At 40.9% G+C, this 16,387-nt stretch overlaps 1 protein-coding gene across 6 annotated transcripts in view; it reads left to right on the plus strand.

Annotated features, from left to right (window-relative positions):
- The window catches only part of CORIN (corin, serine peptidase), a 117,716-nt gene that overhangs the window by 61,416 nt on the left and 39,913 nt on the right, over positions 1-16,387 (plus strand). For all 6 annotated transcript variants that reach the window (XM_081875657.1, XM_081875654.1, XM_081875658.1 and 3 more), the window contains exons 6-10: positions 1,890-2,003; positions 5,598-5,705; positions 9,750-9,860; positions 10,250-10,372; positions 14,461-14,568. In XM_081875657.1, the coding sequence (XP_081731783.1) occupies positions 1,890-2,003; positions 5,598-5,705; positions 9,750-9,860; positions 10,250-10,372; positions 14,461-14,568 (564 nt within the window). The remainder of the gene's footprint in view (positions 1-1,889; positions 2,004-5,597; positions 5,706-9,749; positions 9,861-10,249; positions 10,373-14,460; positions 14,569-16,387) is intronic.

Here is a 16,387-nt window from a genome sequence, read left to right on the forward strand (position 1 = left end):
ATATAAATATTAAAGATAAATTAAATAACCTGAATAATATTTAAAGCAGCATTTAATGTATTTATAAAGAAAATATATTTCACACAAATATTTTTTGGCAAGAATCTGTAGTTACAGATCTATAAAACAGAATTTGCATCTTATTGAGAAAAGTAAGTTCTTTGCCATGTTACAGTCCTTCCAGATACATGTAAGTATTCACTGAAACATCAGGGGGGAAAAATTGTTGATAGAAAAAGTTTGGATGCATAATCTTTTAAAAGAAAATCGATAAAGCCAGTGACTTTCCTCAATTTGCTAAATTCAGAGCGGATACATGCAAGAGGGCAATGTTGTTATTGCTGACCCCAGAGCAACTCTTTAGCATATGAAAGAATCATGCCATATAAACTGTAACTTATCTTTGACACTGATGGTGCTTCCTGAGGTGAACAATTAAGCATGACTCGATCATTGCTGTTTTGCTTTAAGCTGCAAGTGGAATAGCAAATCTGCTTCCAGATTTCTGGAATCCAAATAATCATCTTTAGCTGGGTGGACAGTTCCCCTTTGCTCAAGCACAAATGCTGTGGCGAAGGGTTTGATGATGTTGATGATAATAATAATAATAATAAACCGCAGTGTGTGTAGCATTAAATACATCCTGCCCCCTTGCTATGATTCCCAGTCTCTGCATTTGAGGGGAGGAGGGGGGGAAATAGATAGTGTTGCACCCCAGGCTGCCCGCCCTGCCCCAAATCTCTGAGCAGCAAGAGACTCCAGAGTTCCCAGGGTTACCATTTTATTTATACATGTATACAACCTGACCATAGGATGGGGAGACTCACAGCATTAACACTCAAGGGGATCTTGGCTCCCTATTAGGTTTCTTGGGAAGCATAGCATGTCTCGACATCTCCCGTTTCCAGCATCCAGGGGCGGAGGAAGGGGGCTGCGGTAGGTGCGGGCTGCCCCGGGTGTCACCACTGAGGGGGATGACAATTCCAGGTGGCACTCAACTCGGCACCTGCAGTGTGCCCAAGCCTCACGTCTCTCCTGGGAGAGATGCGGTGGCTTGTGCGCACGCAGGCTCTGCACTTCCCAAACGGTCCGCCCGCTGCCTCCCCTCCAGCTGTAGGGCAGTTGTGTGGGAGGAGGCAGGCAGACTCCAGAGGCCCTGCGGTGCGCCCTGCCCCAGGCATCTGAGCGGCTTCCTCCGCCGCTGCCAGCATCAGCCCCCAAACTCAGCCAAGGCCATTCATTACCTTAACAAAGGAGACTCAGCTGACTGGTTCAGCAGGTTTCCTCTCATAGATTCTAACCCCCATATACATAGGATCACAGGTTTGGAAGGATCCCATGGTTATCATCCAGACTGACATCCCTACTCCCAAACTCATAACAATATAAAGCAGCGCAATTTGGAAAGGAAACATCATGGCTGTACTATTCAAGTGAGAATGCTGGGCAGTGATCATACCTCCCTTAAAGCCACATGATAATGTGAAATCGATCAGTGATCTTTAGTCAGCCTTATAGTGTGTTCTCTCCCTAAATATCTTTGGCTTAAGAGCATTGACCTTGATGCCAGAAATCAAATGTCTTGGGAGACCACAAGGTATGTGTTGTCATTTTTAAAGTGTAATTTGCATACATTATGTGTCTGGTTTGCCCTAAGTAAAACACAGAAGGGCATTGTAGAGATATTATGGTAGTTTCTACACATTAGCTATGATCCAATTCTTGTTCTTCAGTCCCCAATAACAATGTGTCTGGACCACTGCTGGTTAAAACCACTTCACAGCAGCTTTAATCAACCTGAAGAAAATTACATTGTAAAAGAAATGGAGTCTAGAATTTGGTTTTTACTCTGATAAAAATGTCTTTCTATCTTGTTTTTCACCTTTCAGTGCTTTGTGAAGGGGAGGAGAGCTTCTTGTGTACAAGTGGAATTTGCATCCCAAGGAAACTGCAGTGCAATGGCTATAATGACTGTGATGACTGGAGCGACGAGACACATTGCAGTACGTCACTTAAATTTATTATATAACACATGTCTGGCAAGAACAACACTTCAACTGTTTGGATGAGCTTAGAAATAAAAGTCATATATTGTATCAGAATAACAGCTTTGCGTAGGATTTACGTATGCCCATTTCTGTCCTGTCATTCGGAAGTTAATGGGACCTTTTTAACTTTGCCTAACTAGGCCACAGAATGTGCTTGTAGACCTTTAAAAAAGTTTAAAGCATAATTGCATTAGTAGTTCAACAGCTAAAATTTCTGCAAAGACACACAGGGATCTTTACTTGTTTTTTACATGTCTGAGTAATCCACTCACAAAGGCTATCTTTGTAAAGAGATAACCCGCATAACAAGCCCTCAGTTTATGTGCTTTTGGCCATGTATTTGTTGGCACATTATATTACAACACATGCAAAGCAACCTGTTTACAAAATTATTTTTGATCTGCCCCTGAGAAGTTGGTCACAAAAATATTTGTTAATGGAAGAAGTGCTGTGGAAAAGAACATGTGGTTTCTCTAGTGTATGGTGCGTTCAACCACACCCTTCTTCTCCATGTATATGAGAAGGAGCTAAAGGCTAGAACATACATTCCACACTTAATGACTGACCACATATAAGCAAATCTTCATCTGCCTTTTTTGAAATCCAGAAAGAGAAAGCAAGCTCCATTCCACCGGCTACCCTTACAGGCAGTGAAGACTGGAGAGCACTTGTCTAATCCTCCCCTTTCCTCTTATATACTCACCTTCAGCATGAGCAGCACTCTATCTGGTTGCTTACACAAGTTTGGGAAATTTTGATATAATTCAAGTGATCCTATGTGATCCAAACCTTCCTATTTTACTGAAGCAGCACAAAGCTGGGCAATGAGCAGTAGGGTTAGCATATCACAGGGCAATGAATGAATTGTGCCTGTCTCTCATTCCACACCAGGACTTGGAATTCCTTGGAACAAGAGCAGAAGACCAATTGCAAGAAATAAATCATAGGAAGGCAGATTTATAGAAAAGCAGGAAAGCTGTGGACTCTCCAATGTGGGAGCAGAGCACTGCTTTGAACATTTTTGAAGAGGCAGGGGGTGAAAAGGAAGTCTTTTATATTTATTTTCCAGTGTCAAGGGATGGAAAAGTCTATTACAAAACCTTTTCTAGGAGCAAGGCCAGCAGCTTCACAGACATAATACCTCAGGCCAAGGGCATATCAGTCACTTATTTGTTGTGACTAGGAGTGGAAATAGACATCACGTTAAGTGTGTTGCTGTAGTTTTAAAATGGTTAATAACTGTAACGAGAGCTGTGGCAGGAGAGGACAGGATTAGCCTCTTCCTGCTTAGCATGGTTCTGATAAATATTGGAGGCCCCAGGCAGCTATTACCAATTAAAAAAACAACCACAGCACTTCTAGTGACCTGTTGAGACTCAAGTCCAGTTTTAGCTCTGTGAGGTACTTATGTAAATAGGATTTCTGAGGGTTCTTCCACACTTCTGCTTGTCTTGTGCCTAGAAAGCATAGGTCTGAGCAGTTTCCCTCTTCCTCTGCTTTTTTCCTAGAGAAAACCCACTATTTAGCTTTAAATAGGGGCAAACATTAGTCTGGGGAACACCCAATTGACAGTTCTTCTGACTGAGTGTTAAAGATCGGGTTTCCTCAAGGGAAAGCTGCGAGGCCAGCAGAAGCGTGGGTGAGCCCTGAGTGTAGATGCAAACCAGAGTGCAATCTAAGGGCTTATCCACACTTGTTCTATTGCTTTTCTCTGGGGAAAACCACTCTTTAGTGATCAGTTAGAGCAAACAGCAATTTGGGTTTCCCCCAGATTGCCATTTGTTCTGATCTATCATTCAACAACAGATTTTTCCTTGGAAAGGAGCCGAGCAAGGGGGAAACCACCTGGGCTTATGCTTTCTAGGTGGACGAGCCCTAAGTCAGAGGAGTTGTTCCGACAAAATGACAGACTTTCAGCAAAGAAAGGAAAGAAAAACTAATACTGTGCATTAAGGAGTAGCAGTCTTTGATGCAACAGAGGGATGGATAAACACTGAGATCTGCCAGGATACCTCATGCTGTTCAGATTTTAAACTCAGCTGGGTACCACATTACTCAATATGAAATCATCTATGATCTACAGAGTACACAGATTTTCATTTAGTTTATAACGTTAAGGATTGTATGTCTTTGGTATTTACTGTCCTTTCATTCTTTGTGTTCTTTCAGAGCTAAATATAGATTTCTCTGGAAAATCCAGGATAGTGTGAACTATTGCATTGCTTCCTCTTAAACGGCAGTGGAAGCTAGCTTTGATGTGGTGTACTGGGCAATATGCTGAGCTTGGATTTCGGTGACATGGGTTTAAATCCAGTTCAGCCATGAGCATAACTAAAGTGGAAGCTGGTAATCTGGAGTGGAAGAGTGGTTTCACCCCTTCCTTGCCTATCACTCCTTCAAACTACTCTCCCCAAATGTTTCTTTCCACCTGCATTGGGCTTCTTAATGTGTGTTCTCTCTTGAAAATACGCATTTTGAACACAGCAGGGGAAAAAGTTGCTTGTGGACATCCCACTCTCATATTCTCCAAATGGATTTTTTCCCTGAGCCAGAAAACTTATGACTGCTGAGGTTTTTGTTAAGCACGTTTTTGTTTAGTTAGGTCTTCACTGGATGATGGCAGGCAAGCCATTCTCTTTCCATCCAACCAACCTTAACAGGTTGCTAAGAGGATTAAATGAGATAGTCCTGTGTAAAATGCTCTGAGCTTCTTGGAGTATAGTAGGATAATAATAAAGATGATATGTATTTTAAATCAGCAGCAGCACTGGCCCAATACATTTTGCTGCCTGAGTTATAGCAGCAAATGTTTCATCCTCCTCCATCTCCAGACAAGGAAAGCTGAGTTATTTTGATACCTGAGACTTCTCTCTCTTCTTGGCAGTAAAAATAAAATAAAATTCAGTAACTAAAAATTTGCTGCCTTTTTAAGGCATCCAAAATCTCTTGCCTGAGTTGGCTACCTGACTCTGATGAAATCTTTGGAACTCGGTAGGATACCTAATGGCCATTGAGTGGGATTTCAGAGCCCTTCATGGCTGTTTTCCCCTCCATATAACCAGGAGAAGTTGGATAAATTATAGAAACCAGGAATTTCTATGCAAATGTGTGTAAATTGCCTAATTTATACAGGCAAATTCTTGGTGCAGAATTTTAATCTTTCTTTTTAGCTCAATTGAGAACGCCCTGGCTTGAGCCATATAGTCTCTTTAAAAGTATGTACCATTTTCATAATTAGCTATTGTTTATGCAACACTGCCCAAGGAGGATTGGATTAAGGTAGTTATATTCTATATGAGCAGAGGCTCTGCATGATATTGAGAAATCAACAGGCGATGTTTCCTGTTACTGCAATTCTGTGCTAGAAATTGCTTCACTTGTTACTTCTGCCTATTATGCAGCTTTTGAAAGCACAGAACATTAAAAGGTGGCCAGGGAGATTAACTTGGAATATGGATGCACTGAAACCTGTCTCAAAATAATTTCTGCGATATGGGGTTGTTGTGTATTTAAAGCAAAAGAAAGTTTTAAAATATGTTTGTTTTTCAGACTGTAGTGAAGGAGTTTTCCGCTGCAAGATGGGAAAGTGCCTCAATTACAGCTTTGTTTGTGATGGGTATGACGACTGTGGAGATCTAAGTGACGAGCAGAATTGTGGTAAATAAGAAACATAGCTGGGTTATTACAAAATCACAGTTGGTGGAGGGAGACAACTCTGGAGCAAATGGAGGCAAAAATCTAGAGTGTAGTTAGGCACACTTAAGCCTGTTACATTCAAAAAGTTTAAGTTTGTCTCTTGCATTGTTGGAGGCCATTTTGCATTTTCCTGTGATGTGGTCTGAGGTGAAATTATTGTTTCAGAAATGTTAATAAGTTTCATTGTTTTGCTATTTATTACTTATAGAAGTCTTTCAAATGAAACTCCACACATATGATGTTAAAGAATTGGTGAGAAACCTTTCACGTCACCTTTCCACTTTCATCACCCACTTACATAATATGGGTTATACTTACATTCTGATGTGGTACAGGTCTGCGAGGAGAATACCACATCAAAAACAGCATGCTGAATCAGTTCTAGGAAGAATGGCTTACATTCTGGATAATGGTTTTGCTTGAACTCCCTGTACTTCCTATAGTAAACCCTGGATTTGGATTACTGCACATTTTGAAGGATGGCCGAGTTTTAATTCTCTCATTGTTTTGGAATGTGTGAATTTGATAAATGCAGCTTCAAATGTGAACTATACAAATTTCATAAATAACAACAACAACTAAAATGAATTTCTGCCCCATCCCTGCTCACCACTGCTGATTAAACAATAAAAACGTGAGCTGAGTGAGTCAGCCAAACTCTCCCCTCCCTCTTTGTCCCTTCCACCTTGACCAGTGCAGTCTCATTGCTCACCATCATCATGAGGTGTCAGCATGACTTTGAGCTATACAGTGCTTGCCACTAGTTGGTGAACAACGGTCACAACCACGTGTGGTAGACACGTCTCTCAAAGAGTGGTTTCTTATAGACAAGTCTGTAAGAGTGGATAATAATAATAATAATAATAATAAAATTTATTTATACCCTGCCCTCGCCAGCCAAGACCGGGCTCAGGGCAGCTAACACCTGATATAAAAAAATTTTTGATTGAAATACAGCTTAAAAACAAGATTAAAATACAACATTGAAACATTAAAATACTGCCTCATTTCAATGGAAACTCAAATCAAAAACTTTTTTGGGGGGATGAAAATCTCAAGTCTTCACCAAGGCTAACTTTCCAGACTGATCCTACATGGGCCAGAAAAAGCCAGGGAAGTCCCCAAATAGGAGTTCCATCACAGGAGGAGAAAGGAAAAAAAAGAATAGGGGGAGGGAATCAAGTTGATTCCAAAGTGAAGGCCAGGCAGAACAACTCTGTCTTACAGGCCCTCCGGAAAGAAATCAGATCCTGCAGGGCCCTGGTCTCATGAGACAGAGTGTTCCACCAGGCCAGTGTTGAAAACACCAGTGTTGAAAAGGCCCTGGCTCTGGTTGAGGCTATTCTGACCAGCCTGCTTGTTCTGCCACCCTCAGAGGTTTGGGAGGGGGCTCATGAGAGGTTAATGTGGAATGTCCTCTCCACAGAGGTGCAACTAGCACTGCCCCTTCACAGCTTTCACTGGCTGCTGAAGATGTACCCCTTTATCCTGACATTTGATAACTGAAAATTAGATTTTGAGTCCTCCTTGTAACATGTTGTATAGAATTGTTGTTTATTGGTGGGCTTGTTGTTTATTGTTTCATTTGCACTGTGTTTTTAATATGCTATAACCTACCCTGGGACCTTCTGTGGAAGGGTGGGTTAGAAATACAATAATGGGATGGGAAAAATTGCTTCCCCTCTCTGGTTTGATGACTGGTGATCCACAGAGCAGTTGTTGTTTTTTACAGTCAGTTGAAAAATTGATTTCCAACAATCCTATAGCAACCATGTTTCATCAATAGCTCTGTCACAAAGTATGTACTCAGTAGTTTAGAGTATGGTATTAAAAAAATGTTTTTTATAATTAAGGAAGGAAGCTTTTCCTTTTGGGGGACTTGTTATTTTTCCAAAGACCACCAGCAGAATAGTATGCATCCAAATAGGTGAGGGACAGTCAAATTAGAGACATGGAGCTACAGATCAGGAAATCCTTGTCTTTGTCATTCATTTAATAGGTGGCTTTAAGCAAGCCATTGTCTCTCACTTTCAGCTTCTCCAATCACAATATGGGGGTCATAATATTGGTGTATTACTTCAATTTAGTAACAATCGCAGTAAGATATTGTATGCAAAACACTTTTAAAGTGTTCAAAATACTATGTAAATATAACGATGATTTATTCTAATCTGGTTTACAAAAAACCAAAAAACAACATTTTCTGAGGGAATGAATACAGGATTGGCATTGTCCAGTTCAATTCATCTGAAAAGTTGCTAAAAAAAAAAAATGCTGTCAGATTACAAGTGTTAAATCATGTAAATGAAACATTGCATAGCAGAATGGCTTTGTGTATCAAGAGCCAGGTTTTGGTATGCCTCTTCCTCTGCTAACATAACAGATTATGATGGATGCATAAAATAGTAAGGAATAGCATTTTCACAAATGCATCAAGATGGTCTCCTGCTGTGAGCTAAAGCAGCAATTGTCCCTAAGAGTCTTTATAAGATTTTCACAGATTTCAACTGATTCCAGCAAACCTTTCTAAATATCCTGGATTTTCTGATATTACCTTTTCCTATTTGAGCCTCTTTGATTTAATTTTATGCAGTGGTTTATCTGCTATAAATATATATAAATATATGTGTGAGTTTTTGTTTGCATCTCCTATTTTACAAATGTCATATTTTTCTCAGACATGTTGTCAGAAACAGTACACAGATAGTAACTGCACTGTTGGTGTTATTTTGTCATCTTTAACCTGCAGCCTAGTGATTAATGAAAAGGTTAGTGTTAGGACTGCCTTTTTAAATTCTGACAGAGACTTTACACTTCTTGTAAACAACTGTAAGAAAGTCAGAAGTTCAGCAGAGACAACTATTCTCGGCAGGAAGATGCAACGACTGAGAAGGCTATAGTGAAATTCATGATAAGGGCTATGGCTATCATGTAGCTTTTACATGCATGGAGTCCTTGTCGGGATCAAAGGGAATGATTCCAGTCTTTCTCTGGGAATGAAGCATTTGGAAACAGCTTTTTTTGTTTTGTTTGTTTCATGTTCATTTGCAGAACTTATTGTGAAAGAAGGAGCCAGAATTCCAGAGACTGTGTCTGTTTCTGTTTCTCATGGCCAAGTTGCACATGACACAGGAGATCTGTGATGGAATCTCTGACATCTCTTTTAGTCAGAATAGTGACATGGAATGGAAGTCATTTTCCCTTCATAACATTTCCAGATTTAATTTCCCTTAAGGCTGCTATTACGTTTGGAGGGGAGGAAAACCTAAGAACGATATGAGTACCTTCCTTTCCCCCCTCCGTAACAGGCAGCAGTTTTGTTGGGCTGGAGCTGTGGATTCCTTTGACTCAAATAAAAAGATGTCAGGACAGGAGACAGAGAGCTCATCCACACTTCTAATGGTCCCATGCCTTTAGTGCTAAATGAGAGCAAACATCAATCTGGAGAAAACCCTGTCAGCTCTGATTGAGTGCAAAATAGCAGTTTTCCCTGGATGGTGGAGGATGGGGGAAAGCAGTGGGACAAGAGGAAGTGTGGATATATTCCTAGTTGCCTGCTGTGGAACATGTACTTTGGCCTTTGAATGGCAGGCCCTCCGGGCTGCATAGTGGCCTTCTTTTAAAATGAAATTAAATTCAGAACAATGGTTTTGAAGCACCCTATGGCCTCAAAAGCAGACTGCTTTAGTTTTGGAGAAACACATTTTAAAATTCTCAGTGGGATCTGAGGTTGAAAGTATAACACAAGAAATCCTGCCATGCACACCTATAATAGAATTCCGGTCAGGGTTCTTTCCTTGTGCCTTACCTTAATAACTGCAAGAAAGTGAACAATTTGGCAGGCACAACTTCCCTCATCTTGTTGGTGTCAATGACAACCCCCTCCCTCCCAATTTTCACATGGGTCATTAGTTTGCTGTATACTAAATATCGAATGTGTATTGAATGCAAGGCGTTATTTCATTCATTCTCCCTGCTGCTCTTTTTGTCAATGTTCTAATAAAGACTGTGATCCAGTAACTCAGCACCGATGTGGAGATGGGAGATGCATAACAATGGACTGGGTGTGTGATGGTGACCACGACTGCACAGATAAATCGGATGAAGTCAACTGCTGTAAGTTATCTGATTTTGTAAGCCTCTTGAGATCAATACTTTTAAATGCAGTGAAGAACAGTATTACTAGAAATAAAAGGACTGGTCATGCTTGTTGATTTCTGCTAGATTTCCATGTGAAACTTAATTGGAATTTAGAAGCTAATAAATGCTGTGTTTATTACTGTGTTATAACTATATGCATTAAGAGTACTATTTTCCTCATGTTCATTATTTTAACCAACCAGCTGATATAAAATTCGTAGGATCTTATTTGTAATCATACTGCTTTTATGATACATTCATTCAAATATAATAATAAATTAAGTTGTGATTTAGCACACATTTTTAGTTTATAAAAAATGGGGAGCCTCTAAAAACTATCAAAATAATTTATTGTTTCCCCCCAGCATGCCATAGTCAAGGACTGGCAGAATGCAGAAATGGGCAATGTGTTCCCAGTACCTTCCAGTGTGATGGAGACAAAGACTGTAAGGATGGAAGTGATGAAGAGAATTGCGCTGAAAATAAGGGTATGCCACATGTGACTTGCTACCTACCTTATTGAGAAGACCAAATGTGGGGAATAAATCTCCCGTATTTTATGGGAGAGCACTTTTTTAAGGATGATAATTCAGACTGTCCATCTCCCAAATTCCATAATTTTATTAGAAAGTGTCCTCTTTACTATTCATCTTCTTGGCTTCTGTCTGCCTTTTTATGTTATAAGGCACTATCCACTGAGAGATTATCCTTTGCAGGTTTCATTGCAGAGCTCCCACATGTTTAAATGGGGCTTATGACCCTAGGGGATTGTAGTCTCACAGTATCTCTACACCAGAGATCCTCTGCTGCAATTTATTTCAGTTCTGTTGTATTTTGATTGGTTCCTCTTTTTTTTTTTTTTTTGCTTGTATGTGTTCCTCTCTCTAACCATACCCACCCACCCACCCACACCCCTAGTATTTTTTTTAAGAGTATTCTGTCATGCTGCCTCTAAAGGTGGAAGGAAACACAGACCCTGATATGTAAAATGAGCTTCACTGCTTGTGGAAAAGTTAAGTAAGAGAGGCAACTTTGTGCTGCAATTCTGCATGTGTATATGAACAATCAGAGGAGAAGATTAAGTGAGGTAAATGAGTTGGTGGGGATAACTTGGTTGTAAGACGAGAGAGAATTACACTGGGAGTCTGTTTTCCAGGAACTCCTAGAGGACCCTCAGGAAAACACCATTCTAATTGTGTTGACTCATGATCCTGCTCTTAGACCATGCCCACTTTGGGACTGTGTCACTTTGCTTGACCTCAGCTTTTCTTTAAGACTGCATTTCTGGATTTCCCTGATATATGACTACTACCTTAACCCTCTGGAGTTGGAAAGCAACCTTTTTCTGGGGAACTAGCTTCCCCTTCACCTCCAGCTCAGTGACCAAGTCTGGACCAGACCGATTGAAGACACAAAGAGGGAGGCAGCTGACCTTCCCCAGGCACTGTTTTCTAACAAAAAAAATCCTCCCTGAAGCAGCTATTTGCCTCAAAGTTTTCATATGCTAGAATGGCAAATTGCAGGGGGGAATTGGAGTTTGAGGGCAGTTTTTGCAAGGAAAGGGCTTGAGAAGAAATGTCAGTCCTGCTCCCACCATGTGTCATGGTCCCAATTCAGACTGCTGCCTCCATGTGGTGGCTGTTTTTAAATATGAACAAACCCAGGAGAGGCAATCACGTACTGCTTATTTAGGACTTTATTAGCCGATGTAGGTCACCACTTGATACTGCAGTCAATAAATGATGAACATGTATGTGTTAAGTATGGCTTCACAGTGGTACCTCGGGTTAAGTACTTAATTCGTTCCAGAGGTCCGTTGTTAACCTGAAACTGTTCTTAACCTGAAGCACCACTTTAGCTAATGGGGCCTCCCGCTGCTGGCGCACTGCCGGAGCACGATTTTTGTTCTCATCCTGAAGCAAAGTTCTTAACCTGAGGTACTATTTCTGGATTAGTGGAGTCTGTAATCTGAAGTGTATGTAACCTGAAGCGTATGTAACCCAAGGTACCACTGTATTTGTATTACACTTCAGGCCATTGAGATTAGAGTCTGTTTTTAAGAGCTACAATAATGAACCCACTCTAAATGAATCAACAAGAGGCAGAGAGGACTAAAACCTAAATCAAAAAATCTCCTTGATAAATAAATGCACTGGTTTGGTTTTAGAAATGGCGTGGTGGTGGGACAGTGTACATGTGAAACTATAAGCAGAACTGGAAGGGAGTCCTTTAAGTATTCTAGTATTTCATCTGTGTAATTTGCAAATGAAATTAGCTCACTACATGGTTGAATGAGTAAAGCAGTCTCCTTTCCATAGGGTCCTTAAGGAAATGCAATTAAGGGATAGGCTGAAATAACTGCCGTCATTCATTCTGTGGAAATAGAAATTCAATACAGGGTCCCCATGGCTACGTCAATGAAGTTGTCCAAAGACATGGTGTTTATAGGAATTCTGTTTAGGCTGTGCTATGATTAGGAAAAATCTGTGTGCTGTTTCATGCAGATTCTAGCTCCATAATGAACTGAGAGAGGAGCTCCCATAGGGAAGCAGGGTGAGAGTGAGGGATTAAGTTTTTTTCAAAATGAGTTCCATTTCACAGCCTCATGGTATCTAATGAAAGCGTTGCAAATGTAATTTTAGAAATAGATGTGAATTAAAGTAATATATCTCCAAACCTGCCTTTGAAAAGCCTGCACAAATTAGCCAGTGCTTATCTGGCAGTTCATTACACATCCTGAGCTACACAGGCATTACCCTGCAGATATGCCAGCCTCATCCACCCTTTGCAGTGCCAGGAACAGGCTGTGCCACTGAGAATATGACCATCCAACCAACACAGACATGTAATTATTCACCAGAGGATGCAGTTAGTACTATCCTTTGGGACAGAGAAGAAGAGCCCACAGTCCATCTTTGTCCACCTCTCCAAGGGTGTCTCTGGTGATGTAGGGTGGAATTATCTACCTGGGTTTGATTAGGTGTATTAAAGTTCAGGCACACCTCATTTCCCCCCCGGCAGAAAATAATCTCTTAAGGTTGGTTTCCTCATAGGGGTTGAAGCAGGTTTGCTCTAGGGGTAGGCACAAATACAGGAGCTGCTGCAGAGCTTTCTATCCCCGCCCCACCAGCATTGGGATACTTAGCAAGTCCAGGGGTTGCCATCACTCTTGCTACCACTCCAATTCATATTGAGGAGACCATCACCATTATTCTCCTAGCCCTAACCTCAGGACCTTACACAGAAGGAAGGGGAAGCAACAGTGCAATTACTCGACGTCAGGGAAGAGTTAGAAGTTTCCAGTTTATCAGAGGGAGAAAGCATTCCCCAAGGGGGGAAGGAGAGCAGTGAATCTAATAGAAGAGAGCAAGAGGAACAACAGGGAGGGACCGGCTGTTCCCAGGAAAGGCAAGGGTTAAGTTCTAGCTCAGATTCGGAGGAGAGGAGATACAAGCCAGCTCTAGCCAGGAGGTTAGAAAAAAGAGCGGGAAAGCGAAGGGAAGGGCGCCTTCGCCATTTTGAGAGTGGCTGGTCACGGAGAAGCAGAGCTCAGAAGGTATCTGAAAGAAGTGACTCTGAGGAATAATATTTAAGAACCGTTTATAAGATTGTTTTGTTAATAAGCAATAAAAAGTTATAAAAGAACAAGAAGTGTTCGTGTGGTGATCTGAAGAGGACAACGACCACGCCTGACACTCTAGAAGAGTCAGATGCCTCCATGGCATTGCATTATGGGAATAAAATATGGTATCTGGTCAGAGCCAAATGGCTGTTTCAGTCTGATAGGAAGTGTGTCATCAGCCATTGGGGAAGAACAGACTCAGATGATAGCTGCTGGATAGCAATGCTATCACCAATATGGTCCATATGTGCAGGCAACATAGATACTATCCTGAGAGGCCAGCAAAATTGGCACTAGCCCTATATTCATTACACCACACTAGCTGTCAGTGATACAGTTGCTCCCCTTTGGTGTGGGTGGGTGTAGAATTTGGACTTGCAAGCACATAAGTAAAACCTGAGGTGTGGGGTATTGCAGTTAAAGTAGACTGGCATAAGCAGATTTTTTAAAAAGTTAATATATTGGCCAAATTCCTTCTCTAATGATATGTCTACTTGAGATAATATGCAAGGCAAGAATGCTGTAATGATACTTTTTTTTTTTTAGAATACATGTTGACAATAAGTGATGATGATGTGTTGGATTGATGAGGTTCTTACAGAATAATTGAGCTTGCTTGCCACCATTCTGTCTCCTGTCACAGCACTCTCATGTACTGTCAAAGTATGCCCTGCCAAGTTATTGGGCAGCCTATTAAGTGTGTGGTCTTCTGCCCCTATTTGTGTTTTTTAGTCAGAAGCAATCACAGCCTGGAAGTCAGGTGGCTTAGGGATACCTGATCAACCAATGTCTTCTTCCTGAACCCAAATCCTTTTTTAAAAAATTATTGTCTATCACTAGATAGAGTGTATCAGTGAGATGGAATGTTGGGAACAGGCTTTAAGCACTGACTTGCACTGATGAAAGCATTATCCAATCTGGCAATTATTGTAAGATTTTATTTTGTTCTTCCAGGTCAGATGCCATGTCATGAAGGAGATCAGAAATGTACTTCTGCTTCCTGTCCTGATTCCTGTACCCACTCTCCTCTCTGCAACATGAATAATAGCCGAACAAATTGTAGTGAGTAGGGTATTACTTTATATAATTATTATATCTTGTACATATTCCAGTATCTTCCTTGCAAAGATAATGGTGTACTTCAGTATTCAGAAGAAAAGAATCTCCTTGTTTTAGTTACTTCTGATGATTAATCATCACATGTCTCTGTTGAAATGGCTTTGATCAGATCAAACAAAAAACAAAGGTGTTTAGTCATGAGCTTTCATCATGACTACAGATTTAATTACCATTACTTGTTCTTCACATGCTTTCTGTCTTTTATATGCCTTCATTGTTACAAATTCTCAAAATATATTATGAATGCAAGAACAAGCAAGCAAGCAAGAGAACTAGAGTTAGCTCATGATCTGCATGGTTGTCCAAACAATAAGATGAAGAGAATGTATAACAGACCTGGGTTTATGTGCATATTTTTTGTACTACACAGTGCCTTTTTTCAGTCATTTTTTATGGTGAACTTCCTTATGGAAATGAGTTATTGCAAGGATTGTAGCTCTGGGTATGAACACAGTCTTGTTTACTCTGCTGGTTTGGGAAGCGGTGTGAACATGTCATTAGCCACACTATGTATTATTCTGTATCTATCTTATCATGTCTTATGAAATACTGCATTTTGTTGCATTCCCCTCAAACCAGCTTTGATCCAAAATGAGAAAAAGAAAGACCTTGCTTTCTTTTAAGCCAGTAATGTATACACAGCCTCAGTGTAAAGTACATACTTTGCCTGTAAAAGGTCCTACGTTCAGCCACTGCCATCCCCAGGTAGGACTAAGGAAAACTTCCACATGAAGGCCAATGCCAGATAACATTGACAATACTGAACATGATGACTTGATAGGCAGTTTTCCATGTTCCTATTGGAATAATGAGCCCACACAAAAGATGAATTCACTTACTACCTGGTGAGACGGAGAGTCTATCTTTTGCTGATTTTGATGCAGTAAGAAGATCCTACAGTCAAGTTGAAAATGAATTTCCTGGTACCATTGTTGCCTTCTCTTTTCATGATCTGCGATTGAGGAAAGAGAGGGAGATTGGAACATATGAGTCTAACTCCTTTGTAATCTCAGCCTGCATATAATATTAGATAGTAGATAAGCCCTACTAGATCTATGTACCGTATTTTTCGCTCTATAAGACGCACCAGACCACAAGACGCACCTAGTTTTTGGAGGAGGAAAACAAGAAAAAAAATATTCTGAATCTCAGAAGCCAGAACAGCAAGAGGGATCGCTGCGCAGTGAAAGCAGCAATCCCTCTTGCTGTTCTGGCTTCTGGGATAGCTGCACAGCCTGCATTCACTCCATAAGACGCACACACATTTCCCCTTACTTTTTAGGAGGGAAAAAGTGAGTCTTATAGAGCAAAAAATACGGTACACATTAGAGGCTTGAAATGTAGTGAGCTCATTTCCCTGCACTGTGTTGAAAGTTGCTGTTCACACCAGAGAAGGGGCAGGAATGTATTTTCCCATAACCTGATTTGTTTCCCATGCTAAGCTCTAATTCACTGAAGTTGCCATCAATGGCTGCTTGAAATGTACACACCTCAGCTTAATTGCACCTTCCATTTTCTAACTGAATGGAAGCTGGTTTGAGGGAAGCTGCATCAAATAGAAGTATTTCTCAAGAAGCTACAGGAGACCTGTGGAATCTGTTGCTAATGGCATGTGTAAAAAAGGTAAAGGTACCCCTGCCCATACGGGCCAGTCGTGTCCGACTCTAGGGTTGTGCGCCATCTCACTTAAGAGGCCGAGGGCCAGCGCTGTCCGGAGACACTTCCGGGTCACGTGGCCAGCGTGACGAAGCTGCTCTGGCGA

Source organism: Podarcis erhardii, assembly GCF_964252035.2.
Source record: "Podarcis erhardii genome assembly, chromosome: 9".
In the NCBI taxonomy this organism is placed as follows: Eukaryota; Metazoa; Chordata; class Lepidosauria; order Squamata; family Lacertidae; genus Podarcis; species Podarcis erhardii.